Source organism: Ictalurus furcatus, chromosome 2, assembly GCF_023375685.1.
Source record: "Ictalurus furcatus strain D&B chromosome 2, Billie_1.0, whole genome shotgun sequence".
Classification (NCBI taxonomy): domain Eukaryota; kingdom Metazoa; phylum Chordata; class Actinopteri; order Siluriformes; family Ictaluridae; genus Ictalurus; species Ictalurus furcatus.
The window spans coordinates 27,318,063-27,336,468 of record NC_071256.1 but is presented as its reverse complement, the minus strand read 5'-3'; the positions used below and the strand labels follow the sequence as shown (position 1 = coordinate 27,336,468).

Genomic DNA, 18,406 nt, shown 5'->3' with positions numbered 1-18,406 from the left:
TTTTTAATCGAGGAAATACTTGCTATATCAGTTCCATATTTGGAACCAGTCCATGTATAAAATCATCCTCAGAACTTTTTAGTTTTAAAGATGATCTTTAAAGCAAAGATGACCTACAAGCAATCTTGTAGGGTATTTATCACTAAATCAATTTCTATTTGCATACTCCATTATTTACTCCATACACTATTAATATTATTATTATTATTATTATTATTATTGTTGTTGTTGTTGTTGTTGTTGTTGTTGTTGTTGTTATTATTATTATTATTATTATTATTAATGGAAATGGCCACGTTCAGCAAGATAATGCGCTCTAACACACTGCAAAAATTGTCCAGGAATGATTTCATCAAGCATCTACCTTCCTGAAGACTTTAGCTCTATCCATAATCATGCCCACCTGACCATCTAATCCGTGCCTTAAGAAGTTCTTGATCAACTAAAACAGGTGTGTTGGAGATGAAATCTGCAGGAAGGTAGATCTCAAGGAAGAGGGTTGGTGACCACTGACTTAAAGGATCTGCTGCTAATGTCTGGGTGCCAGATACCACAGCACACCTTCAACAGTCTTTCGGAGTCCATGCCTCGAAGGGTCAGAGCTGTTTTGGCGGCACAAGGGGGACCTACAGAATATTAGGCAGGTTTCAATGCTATGGCTGACTGGTGTATATTAGCTTGCTAGTGTTTAGTCCCAGGTTAAAATACTTTTAGCAATGGACCCAGAATCACATGTCATATTCTTTTGCACATTGCTAACTTTTTCCAAACAAAACCTTAATACTTGATTCAGTGTATAGAAACCAACAAGACAGTGTGGTTCCTGTGTTTCTGGCAAAAAGGAAAATCCTGGCTGTCAACTCAGGATGGTCAGGAGCAAATGTAACAGAGGGACACTAGAACTCTAGTACCTGTGATGTTCAACAGGATTACCCCAGAGCTGATTACTACAGAGCTGCTATGTCAGAGTTTTAGCAGAACTGCTTTGACACTGTCTGCTAATCCCTGTGTGTGTGTGTGTGTGTGTGTGTGTGTGTGTGTGTGTGAGTGAGTGAGTGTGTGAGTGAGTGTGTGAGTGAGTGAGTGAGTGAGTGAGTCAGTGAGTGTGTGAGTGTGTGAATGAGTGAGTGTGTGAGTGTGTGAGTGTGTGTTCTTCCAAGTGGGTCAGCATGATATCAAGAGGGGAGAGATACTTTATTAATGTGCAACAATTTCTCAATGTCCTTATAAACCCCTGGTGCCTCATATGGGTTGTTTCTTATGAAAAATTATTGAGCTACTATTGCTTAAATCGCACATATTACACTGAAACACTGAGCTCATAGCAATTTATTCCAAACGTCCAACCTCGCTGGATTCTGCCATTACTTCATTCCTTAATTCCATGTGCTAATTATGTGACATGTTAGTTTAAAAGGGTGATGATGTGAAAAATATCACGAGTGATAAAGTGAGTGAAAGAGAGATGGATACAGTGGGATGACAATATATTCCTTGTTACTTTAATCATCAGTGGCTGGTTCCTCACCAGTGCTCCTTTTGGTTTTGATTGACACATCAAAGTGGCACAGAGATGGGGAGGAGGACACACTGAAGTAGGAATCAAAGACACCTGAGGGGAAAGAACGAGTGCAGATATCCAGACCACTGAGCGTTTCAGCAGCTGGAAGACCATATGCGTAGATTAGTGTTGTGCATTACGCTTTGCGATGCATAGAGACAAACCCCTCCCCAACCTCCCCAACCATTCATGCCCCCATCCCCCGCCAAAAAAAACCCAGACACACACATACAAACACACGCAGTGATGCACATCCTTATATAGAGAAGCAGCCTGTTTGTTTTCAGAAGGATTTCAGGGAAGTTTTGTGTGACACATCAAAGAGAACCATGGTCCTGAACCATGGTTCCTTAATGGGATGTTACTGTACCTCATTAATGGGTACCATTAGCCTCTAATCATCAGAGAATTCCTTCTAACATTCATATGGATCTTCTTAGCATTTAACTTAAAAAAGTGGGAACTACATACAGCATGTGACATACTTTTACTACAGTTTCAAAATAGATTCACGATACTCAGTGCCTTTTTTGTAGTCACAAATCAATAGTGCAGTGGTGTTTAGTGCAATATTTGTGGCAACTTCAAAACTGACGTAGAATCAGTGAAAGCTATAACTTGGAATTTCCCACTGGGAAAAACTACTCAGAAAGTAGGAAAGGTGTCCTCAGCCCCAAGTTCAGCATATGACATCATGTTATATAATGTCATAAAATCATGTCATAAAATATCACTTCACAACTTCAATGTGTTTATGCTTGTATTTACTATAGATCAAAAAATGTTAGCTGGTTAAATAATGGTTAAATTAGTGGTTAGCATGTGTGTCTTGCACCTCTGGGGATGGGAGTTCAAATCCTGCCTCCGCCCTGTGTGCATGGAGTTTGCATGTTCTCCCTGTGCTTTCAGGGTTTCCTCCTGGTACTCCAGTTTCCTGTAGTCCATAGTGTGTGAATGGCTGTGAGATTGTGCCCTGCGATGGGTTGGGACCCCGTCCAGGGTGTCCCCTGCCTTGTTCTCTGAGTTCCCTGGGATAGGCTCCAGGCTCCTCTGTGACTCTGTGTAGGAAAATGGATGGATGGTTAAATCTATAACACTGGCCACACAGTTTGCTGTTTTGTGAAAGTAAAGACATCATGAATTTATGATCACTAATGTTAGCTGGCTAGCTTGTTGTTAACAAAACACAGGCTATTATGGATTCATATATGTTTTTTCCCCCAATTTTCTATCTTATCGTAATTCCAAGTTCAGACTTCTCACTTCTGTGTTAAGTTGAATGCAGCATTAGTTCTCTAGCAAGAGAAGATTATGTTAGTTGATAATCAGCACCATACTGTTTATTTAAGCTATAAAAAAGTCAAGTGTGGGGATTTCTCTGGCCAGTTAATGCAGTTATAGTTACAGTTTTGTGTACATACTTAAATACAGTCTGCATTTCTATTCACAATGAATGAATACGTAATGAAAGAGTCAAGCTTGAGGCAGTGAAGTATGTTGTACATAGCCACAAAAACAGAAGATCATTATCCAGACAACAGGATTGATAACAATGAAAGAAAAACAAAGCTACTCTATTCACAAATTGATATTCTGTACTTCATCAATTTTGTGGGCATTATTCTTTATTGTCTCTCATTTTTCTCTGTCACTATTGCCAACAAGCTAAATGTATGTATATCTTACATGTTAGAGATTTTGGCTGTACTACATACCCTCCTTCACTCACAACAGTTGAAGTGAAGCAATCCAGATGTGATCCATCTCATGACGCTCGCAGTGACGCTTTTGCAAAATTGGCTAAAAACCTCTGCAGTGTCTCCAAAGTCTATGTTTTTGTACCCTTTTAGGGTTGTGCATAAACATTTTTTTTCATTATCAGGCACACATATGTCTGGACAGTTTGGTCTTAGTTGTTTAATGTCTCATTTTTACCCAACATGGGAAAAGCAACTGAGTATGACAGTTCAGTCAAGACTGAAAAAATATAAAATGTCAATTATTCTAAGAATGATCTGTCAATTTACTGTAGAATAATGCTATATGAATAACCATATGGCCATTACATATTTGAGCAGTGTTACAGTATTGAAGGTTGCATCTGAAATAAGGCAATAATCATATCTGATCTGTTTTATGTCATGAAATACTCCTCTCGTGTGGTGGGAGGATTCAACTCTGACAGATTCAGGAATAAATGGCTTTATAAAACCACTAGATTCAAAGCATGCATCAAAATCTGAAAGGCACTTAAGAGCTATAAACATGAAAAAGGAGGGGAAAAGCTTTGTAGCAAAGACATGTTAAGGACAGAATTATTAAAAGTATTTTCTGCCTGTCACTTATCATATATGCTGAATGCTTATCCTGACCAGCAGAGAGGAAAGGAGTGAGGAACCAGATGGAACAATGAACTTTCAGTTCAGCCTTGCATATGACTCACCGTCTACTTTTGCTACAGTACAATAATATTATTTCAAAATAATCAACATTTCAGCTTAATCAGAATTTGGCATGAAATGAGAATTACGATGAGTGCCTGGCAATCACATTGTAACTCTGACTCTGGCAATTATGGTTGATTGCATTAATTACCTGAATTCTTCCATGAAATTCAGGTGGAATTATGTTTGATTAATTGAAGCCTCATTTGATGGATTGCTCTGGATTCACAAAGCTATTTCATAAATAAGTCCAGTTTGCTTTTCGCAAGTGCATGCACACTCAGACTTGAACACAATTCCAACTTTTCCTATTAATGTACGATTGCTGCTGTTTTTTGCGTTTTTTTTCCAGGTTAGCATGCTGTAATCATATTCAACATGTCTTCTGTTTCCCTGTTGCAAATCACCTTGACCTAGGTTGAAGGCTAAAGCTATTGTGCCATTTTATGTGGCTGTTGCTGTAGGACAGAACCCCCAATGGCACCTGAGTCCTTGCATTTCCGCCTTCCCTAGTCCAAACCTGATAAAGAGCAGAATATAAAGCTACCATATTGGTCAAAAGGATTGCATATGAAATGTATTATGGTGGACTGAAATACAATGTCTGTTTGGAGCCTAAAAAACACACACACACACACAAAAAAAACTTCTTGCTGGTGTTGATCACGGAATGAATCGTTCATCCCCTCAGGTCAGGTAGAGACAGAGCATGATGAGAGGCTTCCTCAAATTACAGAGCACCGTCAACCTTAAATGGAGTTCATCCAGAGGCTGAGGCAAAATAAGGTCATCCATTAAGGCACTCCAACCTGCATTCCTAATGACAAACGTCAAGAGGAATAAAAGCTGATTATTACTTGTGTTAGTGCCCCTGAGCACGACAGCCTTAAAATACTACTTAGGGCCTGTTGTACTTTTAATACTACTTGATCTATAGTTCAAGACATGCAAACATTGCCAAGAGCCAGCAATGAACTTATAATTAACAAACAGAACAGGAAATCCAAATTGTACCGGGGCAGCATAATAAATCTGTTGGCCATGCTGAATCTATTAGAATCTCCTTTCCGCGTGGCATACATGAGGACATATAAAGCAACAGTAACAGATTCACGGCAGACAACCTTCACAGTGTATGAGTGTACTTATCTACTGAGTGTACTTATCTTGTACTTGTCTACTGCAATGAAAATCTGAGCCATTTGAAGCAAGCTATTAAAATAACACTACTGTATGACTCTTCTAAGGACTGTTCCTTAGACTCTATTCCTGTAATACATATGGCTATACATCTTAAGATTGAATTTCTGACAGAATCTGCCACTGCAGAAGCTCGGTAGTAAATCTCACTATCAACAATGGCCTGGAGTTACGCAGCCACCTCATGAATTCAAGACTGATTTGCAATGTTTTTCTTCATAACTTTGCATGTGAGACAATATGGCTTCTTCAAGGACTCTGGCCTTGAGGTTCAGTTCTATTGAAGCGCTCCCACCCACACATAAAACTCAGCTTCTAACCATGAAGAGAAAAACAGAGTATCAGAATGAAATATACTGCACATCAAAGTCCCATAAATAAAATGTAAAAGCAAATCTATTATAATTGCAAAGCATGTCCATGTCTGGTATGAGGAACATAATGTTCTTTCTTTGCCGTCAAGTTCAACACACTGAATCTAGCCTATCATGGTTTTGAAAGAAAGCCACTGTTTTATCCAGCTAAAAAAGCTATGTTCTTCTTAGAATCTTTTAGGTCTTTGTGCGTCAGTATGTACATTGCTATTGTAAGCCAAAATGGCACTTCAGTTGAAGTCAGCTATCAAAATGAAAAGCCTTATTTACCCAAAACACAATAAAACACAATTCTTTACATCATGAGTAGACAAACGGTCTGACTATAGAGTGGATCCCATAATGTTTCATGTGGTTTAGTGAATAGTTTCCGTCTAATGCAGCTGTACAACGACCCCAAAAAAATGTCTAATCCCTGCCTTTTCACCCTCCTATATATCAACATAACTTATATTTGGAAATTTATTTATAACAGCTGCCTTATGCCACAGTGTTACTCAAACATCTGCATGCAATGCTCTCACCCTAACACCTTTGTCACACAAACAGGTACACAGGACAGTGGCGCAAACAGACACACCAGGTGTGTGTGTGTGTGTGTGTGTGCTGTTCCTGTGACTGCTGTTATCAAGAGATGCATAGAAGCAGGGATGGAGGCACAAAGTTTTGTAGCTCACTAGAATTATTTGTTTTTGGAGCCCAGTTAATACATACAAAAAAAAAACAAAAAACTATAGAAGCTGTTAACACAAGGAGCCTAATGGGCTCTTTTCTATTTCCTCCCTAGTAAAACCATTAAAGGTTCTATGTAAAACTAATTTCAAAGAGGTTTCCAAGTTGAACTCCTTTAGAAAGCCTTTTTCCCCTTGAGAAGCCATTTGTAGAACAGTTGAAGCCAGTCAAAATACGATTCACGTACACCAGTAGACAAATTCTCATTGACTTGAGTGGAATACTATTATTATATAACTAAATAATTTTATTGAAGCTTAAAAGCTATATGGAAGAACAACACTATGTAAACAACTGCATAATAATCTGGAACTTTCTGGAATTTTTTATTTTACTTTCTGGAAGTCTTATTATCTCTGTGCTGTACTGACTAGATGGATGTCAGTTACTTCTACTCTTATATCTTAATTATATTATATTAATTTATCATAATCTATCCTTCTTGGATAGATTATGATAAATTAATTGTTCCAACAGAGAAATGTCAAAACTTTTAGTATGATGTAGTTAGAAAACAATGTAATAATGCAGTGACCTGAAAACTAAATCCTGATAATGTACTGTACTGTACTTATGTTTTCTTTTGTCTAAAGTCTGTGTTCCTGGTTTTTCCTGCTCTAAAAGCAGAGAATGTGTGTTTGGGGTCATGTAAACATCTGTAATGAGCTGGTGCCACTCCTGTCAGGACTACTATCAGGTCAGTCTCCCAGACCTGTGTTTAGTGCCTTAATGTGTCAAGCCATCATATCACATCATTACAGCCACGTAGAAACAACCCTCACAGCTTAGGGTTGTAATAGATCCTTCACTCAGAAGGCCAAATGTTTTCATTAGGCCTGGTCTCAGGGACTGTTGTGGCTCCACTGCTGTTAGGATATAACAAGCAGTGTGACATCTCATCCTTTGGTTCTAAAAGCCATTGAATCTGTACAGGTATGTGCTGGGGTGAGGCCTGGCTGTGTATGGACAAGTTGGAAGGAGTGCCCTTGACTCAATTCAAACATTATAGAAGTATTTTCATTACACAACTGGTTATGACATACTGAATTAAACGTCAAAATCTAAGTTTGAACTTTAGCCTGGAGTATTTTAATATTTCATTGTATAAGAAATAATGCTTAGCAGGGAATGCAGATTTTCCAGTAAGAGATTCCAGTACTTCCCATGTTAGTTTGCCAATGTAATGACTCACAATTTCTGGTACAATTGCCCATGAAAATCAATAAACCTAAATTTGTATTCTTGGAACATTCCAGCATTTCTCAATAGTTTGTACCTGAAGTTGAATCGTTACCATTTTTTTAAGGTCACATACACCTACTGTCCACTTTATTAGGAACATCTGTACACCTGCTCATTCACTGTTATAAAATCAGCCAATCATGTGGCAGCAGCACAACGCATAAAATCATGCAGATACAGGTCAAGAGCTTAATGTTAGGTAATGTTCACATCAAACATCAGAATGGGGTAAAGTGTGATCTCTGTGACATTAACCGTGGCATGGTTGTTGGTGCCAGATGGGTTGGTTTGAGTATATCAGAAACTTCTGTTCTCCTGGAAATTCCATACCAAACAGTCTCTAGAGTTTACACAGAATGGTACAAAAAACATCCTGTGAGCAAGGATCTGCAGGCTGAAATACCTTGTTGATCAGAGGAGAATGACCAGACTGGTTTATGCTGCCAGGAAGTTTATAAGTAACTCAAATAATCACTCTTTACAACCATGGTGAGCAGAAAAGGATCTCAGAATGCGCAACACAACACAACAAATACTGAGGCTATCATGGGCACAAACTCACCCAAACTAGACAGTTGAAGACTGGAAATAAAGACCAGGTGTTTTTATTTTTTTCTAAACTTCATACTGAATGAGGGACAGTCCATTCTTTGTAATCTCTAGAGATTGTTGCGTGTGAAATTCCGAGGAGATCAGCAGTTTATGAAATTACTCAGACCAGCCCTTCTGACACCAACATCCATGCCATGATCAAAGTCACAGAGATCACACTTTTTATTCATTCTGATGTTTGATGTGAACATTAACTGCAACTCTTGATCTGTATCTGCACGATTTTATGCACTGTGCTGCTGCCACATGATATGCAACTATCGAGCACTGGAGCAACAAAGTAAATAAGTAATTAAATAATTTTGGTTACTTACACTTTCCCAGAGGTTTTGTGCTAACCATGTTTATTTTTTGAAAAATGAAAAAATCAATCTCATCTCTAAAAGGATCAATATTTTGCAGTTTAAACTTTCACAGACCTCTCTGACTGAAGAATTCATGAATGTTAATCATATTTAAATTATAATATTTAAACAACAAAAAGCCACATCATACAGTGATCAGATAAAAGAGTCACCAAATTAAAGAGCTGTGATAATCCGTTGTAGGGAAGTCAAGGGATCACTGCCAAAGTCCAGCTCAGGTATCAATAGCAGCAGAGGTCATGGTTAGAGAGAAGCAGCTTCATTAGCTGTACAGAAGGACTTGTTGATCACAGCTGAACAGGCACAAGGGGAACCAAATGAAGATCATCATTCATCATTCCTTCAAATGAAGAACACTAATATAATTCATTTGTAACCACAGGAAAACCATCAGTTGTTATTTATTCTAATGTCATTTGCTCTTGTCAATTGCTCCATATGGACCTGCATCACAGGGGTTAATGAATAATAAAGCTTTACTTGCACTGCTGATTAGGGAAGCTATTCACATTTGGAGTAGAGCAGATACAATATGCTCTGTTGCTCTTTGACCTCTTTGCCTCTTGCATTCTTTCCTCGTCTTGCAAGTAGCATGGGATGATGGAGAGACTTTCTCCAGGAAGTTCAGCAGCAGGGGTCTATTACGAAGAGCACAGATGTCGAGTTTCTCCACCGTATTGATTTAAAGGAGTCTGGAGGGGTTCAGAAGCTGCAGGTTACAGAGCAAAAGGTCTCTACATGAAATTGTAAGGCACACAGATACTAAAAAGCCATATTGCTGCTGGGCTAGGCTTAGTGTTTGAGTCTGAGCTAATGAAAAATAATGTTGTGGTCGGGTCAAAAGGGCAAGATCAAGGCTTGAGAATCTCCTCTCCATTTCCAGAAGCTCAGAATTAATGAGGGTTGAATGGTCTGAGCAGCAGCGAGGAGCCATTTTTCAGTATCACTTACTCAAGAGGGCCACTGAGCCCTAAGGCCATGGTGTGCTGTCCACCTGTTGTCTCATTACGTCCTAATAGACTGCACAACAACTAGCCAGGGGACACTACTGCTTTTAAAAGGGGTTGTCTTACAAAGTTTCAGTCATTTGTTGAATGTTTCGTAACTATATGGCTGTAGGTATTACGGCTGTGTGTGGATGTTTTGGCATACTTGTGGTATGCCAAATATCAGCTTGGATTTGTTCTGATAAATGATAATGAATTCTGTTATTTATGCTTAAGGTTTCTGTGTTTGTATGCAAGTGTCTGTGTGTTTGTTTGCATTTTTGGATGGGTGTAGTCATGCTCAGCAATCTGCTCTGCTTTGTGATTAACAAACAGCATTATTAGCTCCTGTAACTGATTTAGAATCACTCAAACTGTTCCTGTCGTCAGCTTTCTAACCTGAAGTATGTCAGCACTTTGCTTCAACACCTCCAACTGATTGTCCACACTTAAGTATATCAAGCCAGAAAATCGAATTGCATGGTGTGCAAGGCATGCATGATGTGCATTGAATGAACCTATCCAAATTCCAAGATTTTTTGCCATTAATTTATAAATGTAAAATGTATTTAACTAGCAATTCTTCACTAGTACATTCATCAAACTAACCTTGCTAATTAAAAATTTCACCCTTTTTGGAGTTTTGCATTCTAAAATTGTTAAATATCACATTTTCTCATTTCTCATAATAAATTTTTTTGTAGCGTACATTTTATGTAGTGTAATTAGCAAAGCCACTGTCAACTAATTTTTGTAACTGGTTTCTATTTTAACTATACTGTAGCTTCTCTAGTGATTTACCACTGACTTCAGAAAGAAAAAAATAGCCTTGTTGTTGTTGTTTCATCTAAAAGATTCTAAATCTCTTTTTTCTCCCCTTTATTTTTCAAAATCCTTTGATCAGACATGACAATATTTAGTACAGGTGGCATCAATGCTACCAAAGTATCAAGTATATCAAAGTGTTTCAAAGTATCAAGTATACCAAAGAATTATCCATCAGATTATTTCAGCTCCCCTTTTACCACAAACACAGAAACTAAAGTGACTTCTTTCCTGTTCACTCAGCCTCTTTGTGCATGAACGCAAACAAAACTGTATCTAGTTAGAATTTTTACCATTTTATATACACTATTTTAGTGTAATAGGTTATGTGAGGTATTGATGAGCAGTTTTGCCTCACTTTTTTAATAATGGGGAAAACACAATCGTTGCACTATGAGATAATCATGATCTACAGCTAATTTTAATCTATTTTATTAAACCAGATGTGATATGAGCACTGCTCCTTTGCATTGCAGTGCTACATTATTTTGATCAACATAGCTTTTTAGACTAGCTGAAGGGGAGAGGTAGTATTGGAGTGAACACAAGCCACAAACTTATTTTGCCACTTTCTGCAAGCACCATGCCACTACAAATACTGTACAGCCCCCTCTGAAACTATTGGAAGGCAAGGCCAATAAATTTGTTTTTGCTGTAGACTGAAGACATTTGGGTTTGAGATAAAAATGAATATGAGAAGAGAGTTTAGAAATTCAGCTTTTATTTCCTAGTATTTATACATAGATGTGTTAAACAACATAGAACATAGCACATTTTGTATCAGATCACCCAGTTTGGTGGTGAATATTGGAACATGTGACTGATAGGTGTTTATTGTTATCCAGGAGTAACTGTTTAAATAATAAATAGCTCTGAACATGTACTCTTGGATTTAGCCTTTAGTTTCACCTATGAAGACTGCATTTGTTGTTAAAAAGAATAAGTCAACATGAAGATCGGAGAGCTGTCTATGGGAGAGAAGCAAGCCTTTTTGAGGCTGAGAAAAGAGGGACAATCAATCAGAAGAATTGTACAAATATTAGGCATAGCCAATACAACAATTTTGAAAAAAATAATAATAATAAACCACTTGTGTACTGAGAAACAGACACTGAATGGGTCGGCCAAGGAAACAACAACAGCTGATGACAGAAACATTGTGAGAGCTGTGAAGAAAAACCCAAAAATAACGGTCAGTGACATCACCAACAACCTCTTCAGGGCAAAGGTTTTGGACTGGCCACGTCACCAGACCAAACCCAACTGAGCATGCATTTCACCTCTTGAAGAGGAGACTGAATGGGAGAAACCCCCCAAAACAAACAACAACAACAACAACAACAACTGAAAGAAGCTGCAGTAAAAGCCTGGAAAAGCATCACAAAAGAAGACACCAACAGTTTGGTGATGTCAGTGATGTAAGGTTGGTGCAGTTATTGCAAGCAAGGGATATGCATCCAAATATTAAGTGTTATTTACTTTAATTTACTTCAAGACTTATCTGTTCTTATATTTTTGCTTCCCTATAAATTGGGTGGTCTGATACAAAAGGTTCAATGTTGTTTTATGTTGTTTAACACATCTAGATGCAAATACCAAAAAAAAAGCTGAAGCTAAACTCTTGTCTCATATCCATCTTTTGATCTCAAAACAAATGTATTTGGTGTATAGCACAAATATATACACATATTATATATCATTGGTAAATGATCTTTAGTATTACGAAGTGTTTCATCTTGAAATGTTTCATACAATCAGTGATCAATGTTTTTATTTTGTTGTTATTATTATTATTATTATTATTATTATTATTATTATTATTATTATGCTGCCAAGGGATATGCATGGTAAAATTTTTAGCCAAATAAACTATGAACGGGTAAGATTACAGTTAAAGATGAAGAGGAACATGAGTTGAATCTTCTCTCAGCATCTTACCACATCTAATTATGTCATTTTCATAAACCACTTTGTTCCTTTAATTAAAAGTACAAAAGCCATATGCCTGAAAACACAATTTTAATTACAAGCGTTTGTAAACTAAAACCCAGCTCAGAGCATTTTCCCTGTGTGAAAGCGAAAGCCTTACATAATTAAGGAAATATTGTCATCTGGTGGAAATCTGAGGTTAAAGCAACATGTCAACCATTGAATGATGCAACTAGGCTACACAATTTAAAGAACAAAAATAGCTATAAATGTTTGCACTCAGCTGTAACTTATTATAGTGTGTCATGAGTACAAGTGTAAAAATTTTTATCATATTTATTGAGTCTTTTTCCTTATTCATGAATATTAAAAGGTGAATTTGAACTTTTAAGTGCTGTTTTCATAGCTAGATACAGGCTTGGGGAGTAACGGAATACATGTAACGGCATTCCGTAACCAGGATACAAACAACTGTAATCCGTTACAGTTAGGCCTATGTAAAAATAAACAAGCTTTTCAGATTACATGTACATTTTGTAAAAATGAAAGGAAAAAAAAAAAAGGAGAATACATCAGGATTACAATTTCAGGATTACATTTTTTTCATTTAAAACCAAAGAAATTAATCTTTTGACATAACACAAGACAGCTGCTTGATTGCAACCTAATTCTGGTTCTCGCTTGCCAGTCGTGGCTCACATGAGCAACCTCCTGGTGCATGCGCAAATAAATTTTGAGCAAAGTTAATTTGGTAGAAATGAACAGATAATTGTTATCTGAATTGCTTTTGTTAGGGTGACCATATGTCCTCTTTTTCCTGGACATGTCCTCTTTTTCAAACATTAAAAAGGCGTCCAGCCGGGATTTCTAAATTTGAGAAAATGTCCGGGATTCGGCTTTAATTTCATTATGATGTGCTTATGGTCTAATACTGCAACATGTGTGCACATGTTTGCATTGCTTTAACCCCTCTCTGTAATTCCCACCTTCTCACACACCGATTGGTCGATTCTAAAAGGCTTGCAGCAACTATTGGCCAAATTCCTGCCTCTCAACCATTAGCCTACTCTCAGCGAACACGCAAAGGTAAAGTGTTGTTGTGTACTGCATCAAACAATTGCTTGACAATAGCAGCAAATGACAGCTGTCCTGAGTCGAAAAAATGTCCATGGTCATATAAGGTCATTTTTAATTTCATGTTATCACCTTGCTTCATATTACATGGTCATTCAAATATGTAAATGATGGCAGAAGGTACACTCGTGGAATCTGATATTTTATTTTATTCCATGGACATTCAAAAGAATGTAGGAAAAATATAAAACATGGAATATGGTCACCCTAACTTTTTTTGATGTAATGTTACCTGCATCAGGGACAGTGATCTTTTATTTATTTATTTAAAATGAATCCAAACATTGAACATGTTTTAAGCTCTAAAATAAGCTCTAAATAAAAGTATTTTAGATCATATTGCTTTTCTCATGACTTTATTTACATATGTGAGCTTGAATCAAAAAGTAATCAGATTACATTACTTTCATATTGTGATACTTGGATTACGTTACTGATAAAAAAAAATATATATATATAAAGTAATTTCCACTACAAATACCATTACAAACCATCAGCTAACCATTACCAATGCCATTATTGGTCCTTAATGGTATCCACTAGATATAACATGTCACCAGTGCGAGCCAATAAATTACCAGCAGAGACCCACAGGGACCAATACAGTTTTCATTAAAACCAATAGTCTACAATTCACATTATAATCATTACAAATTCTATGAGGGTTTCTATTGTTTTTGTTGTTGTTGTTGTTGTTGTTTTTAGCAGGGGATAGATAGATAGATAGATAGATAGATAGATAGATAGATAGATGAACTATATGAAAAATCATAGGTAGGCCTAATTACCGTACCACAGTCTCTTTTTTATTCTAAATTCATGAACCCCAAATGGTTTGACCTTAAAAGTATACTGTATCTTTGTATAAATAATTAATATAACCACAAGGTGGCAGTGTCGTCGTTGTTGACAAAGAAGCGGTTCTGTTGGTGGCTTCACCTTGGGGAATTTTGTATCCTACATTAACAGTAGTGCTCATGTTACAGCTCGATAAGCTTACACTGATTCTTCACTCATGCTCTGACATAGCCTATTCCCCACACGCTCAACTGCATAAGGAAAAGATAAGATAATGGTTAAAAGATGAGATCAACTGACTCGTTGCAATTTTGCCCAGTTATGCAGATTACTTGTAGGACGTTATAGCCTATTACGAAAAACTACCTTTCCCATAGTGCACCGGGGCGCAGTGGCTGTTTGACGTTTTTACGCTGCCGCTTTGCCCATCGTGGAGAATTGCCCAGCATCTCCTGACGGGGAGCAGCCTAACGCAGAGCAAAATGCACTGAAATAGACCATTTGTATTTTCTCTCCGTTGGCAATGAAAGAGAAGGTCTGGGACAATGTAGCTGTCGCCGTGAGCCGTGCCGGAATACGGGCCATTATTCTGAGAGAAATGTGGAATCTTTTTAGCTGGAGCTGTTAGATAGCTAATAAATATATATATAGATATAGATATATATATTTATAGAAAATGAAGAAACAATTCAACCGAATGCGACAGCTCGCCAACCAGACTGTTGGCAGGTAAGAATGATTTCCTTGCAGCTGAGCCTTAAAAAAAATTATTATGGTGATTGGGTTCAACTTTGAACAGGAACCGGTGTTTTTTTCCTGCATGGATTTAATTCAAATTCAGCCCGGTATTAGTGATTACGCAATGCTGGAGCTGAAGCGTGCTTCACACAGCGTTTCTCTGAGGTGGGAGATATATATATATATATATATATATATATATATATATATATATATATATATATATATATACTACAAACTAAATAAAAAAGCACAGTGTATTTTTTCCGTGTATATGTTTTCTTGGGTGTTTAGGATGCAGCAGATGCGCAGTGACCTCAGAGATCCTCCAAAATCCGATAAAGCCCTTAACACAATACACACCTCCAGTGTAACGCTTCTCTATGCTACAGTTATACTGAGGGAGCCACAGAGCTGTAATGCGCTCGGCGTCAGCTGTCCTCCATCTGATGCAGACGGACGCAGTAACTGCGACGTGAGGCAGGGTTGCCAGATAGTTGTGTCTCTGTCTAGTTTAACCACTACTTACACGCCATGCAGATGACTACAAACTAAGACGTGTGACTACGTGGAATCCGCGTGAAATTGTATTTTTTTAACGTGATTATTAATCCATCGTTTGCGAAGGGGTTTGTGGTCAATCTGGCAACTTGGTTTAGAGGCGAGAAAATGGAAGAAACGCAACGTTTCCATCACATCACACAGTCAGTGTTGGGGGGAAAAAGGAGGGGTCGGGTACATAAAGTCCATCGGCATTGGCTCTCAGGCATTTTTAGGTCATGTTTTAAAACTGAACGTTCACCTGTTTAAAGATGGAAATAGCCTTGATGAAGATGCTCAACACTGCAGCATCCTTTTGAAGACCCTATCAATTGTGTATTTTGTTCTTACGGTGGGAGAACCATTATAGATTGTTCTGATAGATGCTAACCCATGCATTAGTGCTGTGGCGCTTGATCCTTCCGTGTTTAGTTTGTGTTTCACACCTCCCCCGCCTGAGCTGTCTTGCCAAAGGAAAAAAGGACGAGGTGCGTGGGACCAGGTGTGCTGTGTTCTGCTCCAGGTTCTGGCATGCTGGGGGATTATGCCACACAACATTGTGGGTCATGATCTAAACATCCTGCTGTGCATGAGCCGGGTGGTCGGATAACAGAACTTTTTTCCTGTTACTGCGTGTGTATCTCGGTCCCAAATTAGTATTCTCCACATCTCTGTCGGCTGTGTCCAGGGAGCGATGGCATTGGCCCGCTGGGGTACTCTGTTCACAGCAGCACAGTAATGAGCAACAACATGTTCTTTAAACAGCAAACTGACCGGTCTCATTAATAAAAAAGGTCAAGACTGGGAGAGCTGAGATTATTGTGGGAATTAGAGCTGACACTGTCCTTTTACTGCATGTCACTGACACAGAGACATCTCTTCATAAGAACTATTTATATGACTGACTCACAGGCTCTGCCCTTGCCCTTTGCACATGTGACCTTGAGAGACCTTGAGAGTCTTTGCATACTGAGCTTGTAGCAAATGTTATGGATTATATATAGTCAGCTCCAGATTATCAGTACCCTTGGTTTAAAAACAAAAAAGTGGGGGTGGGGTGGCATTGCTGTGGTTAATGAGCAAATAAATTTACTTCATTTAAAGCTAAATTATGTCACATCCATTTTAGGAGACTTTTTAAAAAATAAATAAAATGATTTTTTTAAATACGATTTTTACAAATATTTTTGTACACATTATAAAAATCATCTAATCTTTCTAAATTACTGTATTGCTGGCAGTTTGTGAGCAAACCTATATATCATGATTCATATTGTGTATTGCAGAAATGCCTATGAGAATCGTGATACATTTTTGTCATATCCTGTAATTCTCTCTGATTTTCATTGCGACTTCAAGCTAATGAACCTCAAATACATATTTTCCCCTAATCTATTTTTTATACCTATCTTTAAGAAGGGTGGCAATAATTCTGCAGCTGACGTTATGACACTCAGACCCTCATTGGCATTTTATCCATTAGCACCTTAGCCTTGTCTTATGTTGTTATTAGGTTGCATACAGAAGAGGAAGAACCCTAGCTGATGAAATGGCTGGTGACACTTTAGTGTGGATGTAATGAATGATGCCGTATTCTGGTTATTTTCTTCTGGTCATTAGCCCTGTTCAGATTTCTGATTGGATGAAGCACACCCAGACCCACAACAGCAGCTTCAGCAGCTGCATAATATCACATGCACACTGAGTGTAATTATACAAGAGGTGCAAACTGTTAGGGTGATGGAAATTATTTATAGGATTTCTCAGATCACCCAAATAGGATGTAGGTGTGCTGCTTGTAAATATTTAAGCATTATTGCATGAGCAAGAGTAGGGTTATTTTGAATATCAGCAAAGCTGCGATTCAGCCTAAGGCACAAGGCCGTAGGCCGAGAACCACAGGTAATCACAGCCATGCCGATATTCAGTATAAGAGCACAATTGCGAGTGCAGTGTTGCTTTCATACAACAGTTCTATAACTAAGGACTTAATATAGAGTAGCTGACATTTCAGACATAGTATGGCCAAATAATTAGTTTATTTTCGCTCCACAAACAGATATAGATCCCGAAGAAGCCACACTCACAGATAGCCAGTCAGCTAGCTGGCTAGCTAGCACGCAATGATTTGTACAGTCCTGTTAAAGATGCAGCTGGTGTTATAAGTTATATCAATGAAAAATGAATTGTTTATCATGGCCTCTGATGATGTCGCTATCTCTACTACTAACTGTTTCATTGGGACTGTTGCATAGTAGGGCTGGGCGATATGAAAAAAATATCATATCACTATACCTGAGGACATTTCTACGATACGCGATACATATCCAAAATACTTCAAATCAACAGCATCCATTCAGTACCATTTAATTTGTAATTTGTAATTATTAAAAGCGTTTTTAAAAAATACATCACCATGCCAATGAAATTTACGTATTTATAATAATATCGATATTATATTGATATATTGTCCAGCCCTAGTTGCTAGAATTGGATTTTTTATGTGGCGAATACAGACAAGTGGAATGATACAAACAGTTAAATGTCCCAGTGTGGTTACACTAAATATAAGCACCCTTGGTACGACGCTCCAGAGGCGTGTTTAAAGGGGTGGTAAGGGGCAGCCTTTCTAAACTCCTAAGAGCTTATATACATAGTTAGCTAGCTTAGCTATCATAACTTCGGCAGACTACTGAATAGCTGTGACTTCCCCGTGTTATTCAGCAGCGGTGCACCACCACATAAATAGAAAATAGACAAAAACTGCTGTTTTAAAGATTAAAGCTACAATCACTTTTCCCAAATAGGCTACAGTAAAGTGGTAAACACTGACATGTGAGGTTTGAGAATGTTAACTTAGCGATCTGATCCAATGACATTGGGAATTTTAGGCTGAGGCAAAGCATAGCCTTCATGTGTGATGGTG

General features: G+C 37.8%; 1 protein-coding gene across 1 annotated transcript in view; it reads left to right on the top strand.

Moving 5' to 3' along the window:
- The first annotated feature begins 13,804 nt into the window (after positions 1 to 13,804).
- arhgap44a (Rho GTPase activating protein 44a) overlaps positions 13,805 to 18,406 on the top strand; it is a 43,171-nt gene continuing 38,569 nt past the window's right edge. The window contains exon 1 of the mRNA XM_053612257.1: positions 13,805 to 14,931. Within this exon, the coding sequence (XP_053468232.1) occupies positions 14,879 to 14,931 (53 nt within the window). The 5' untranslated portion in view covers positions 13,805 to 14,878. The remainder of the gene's footprint in view (positions 14,932 to 18,406) is intronic.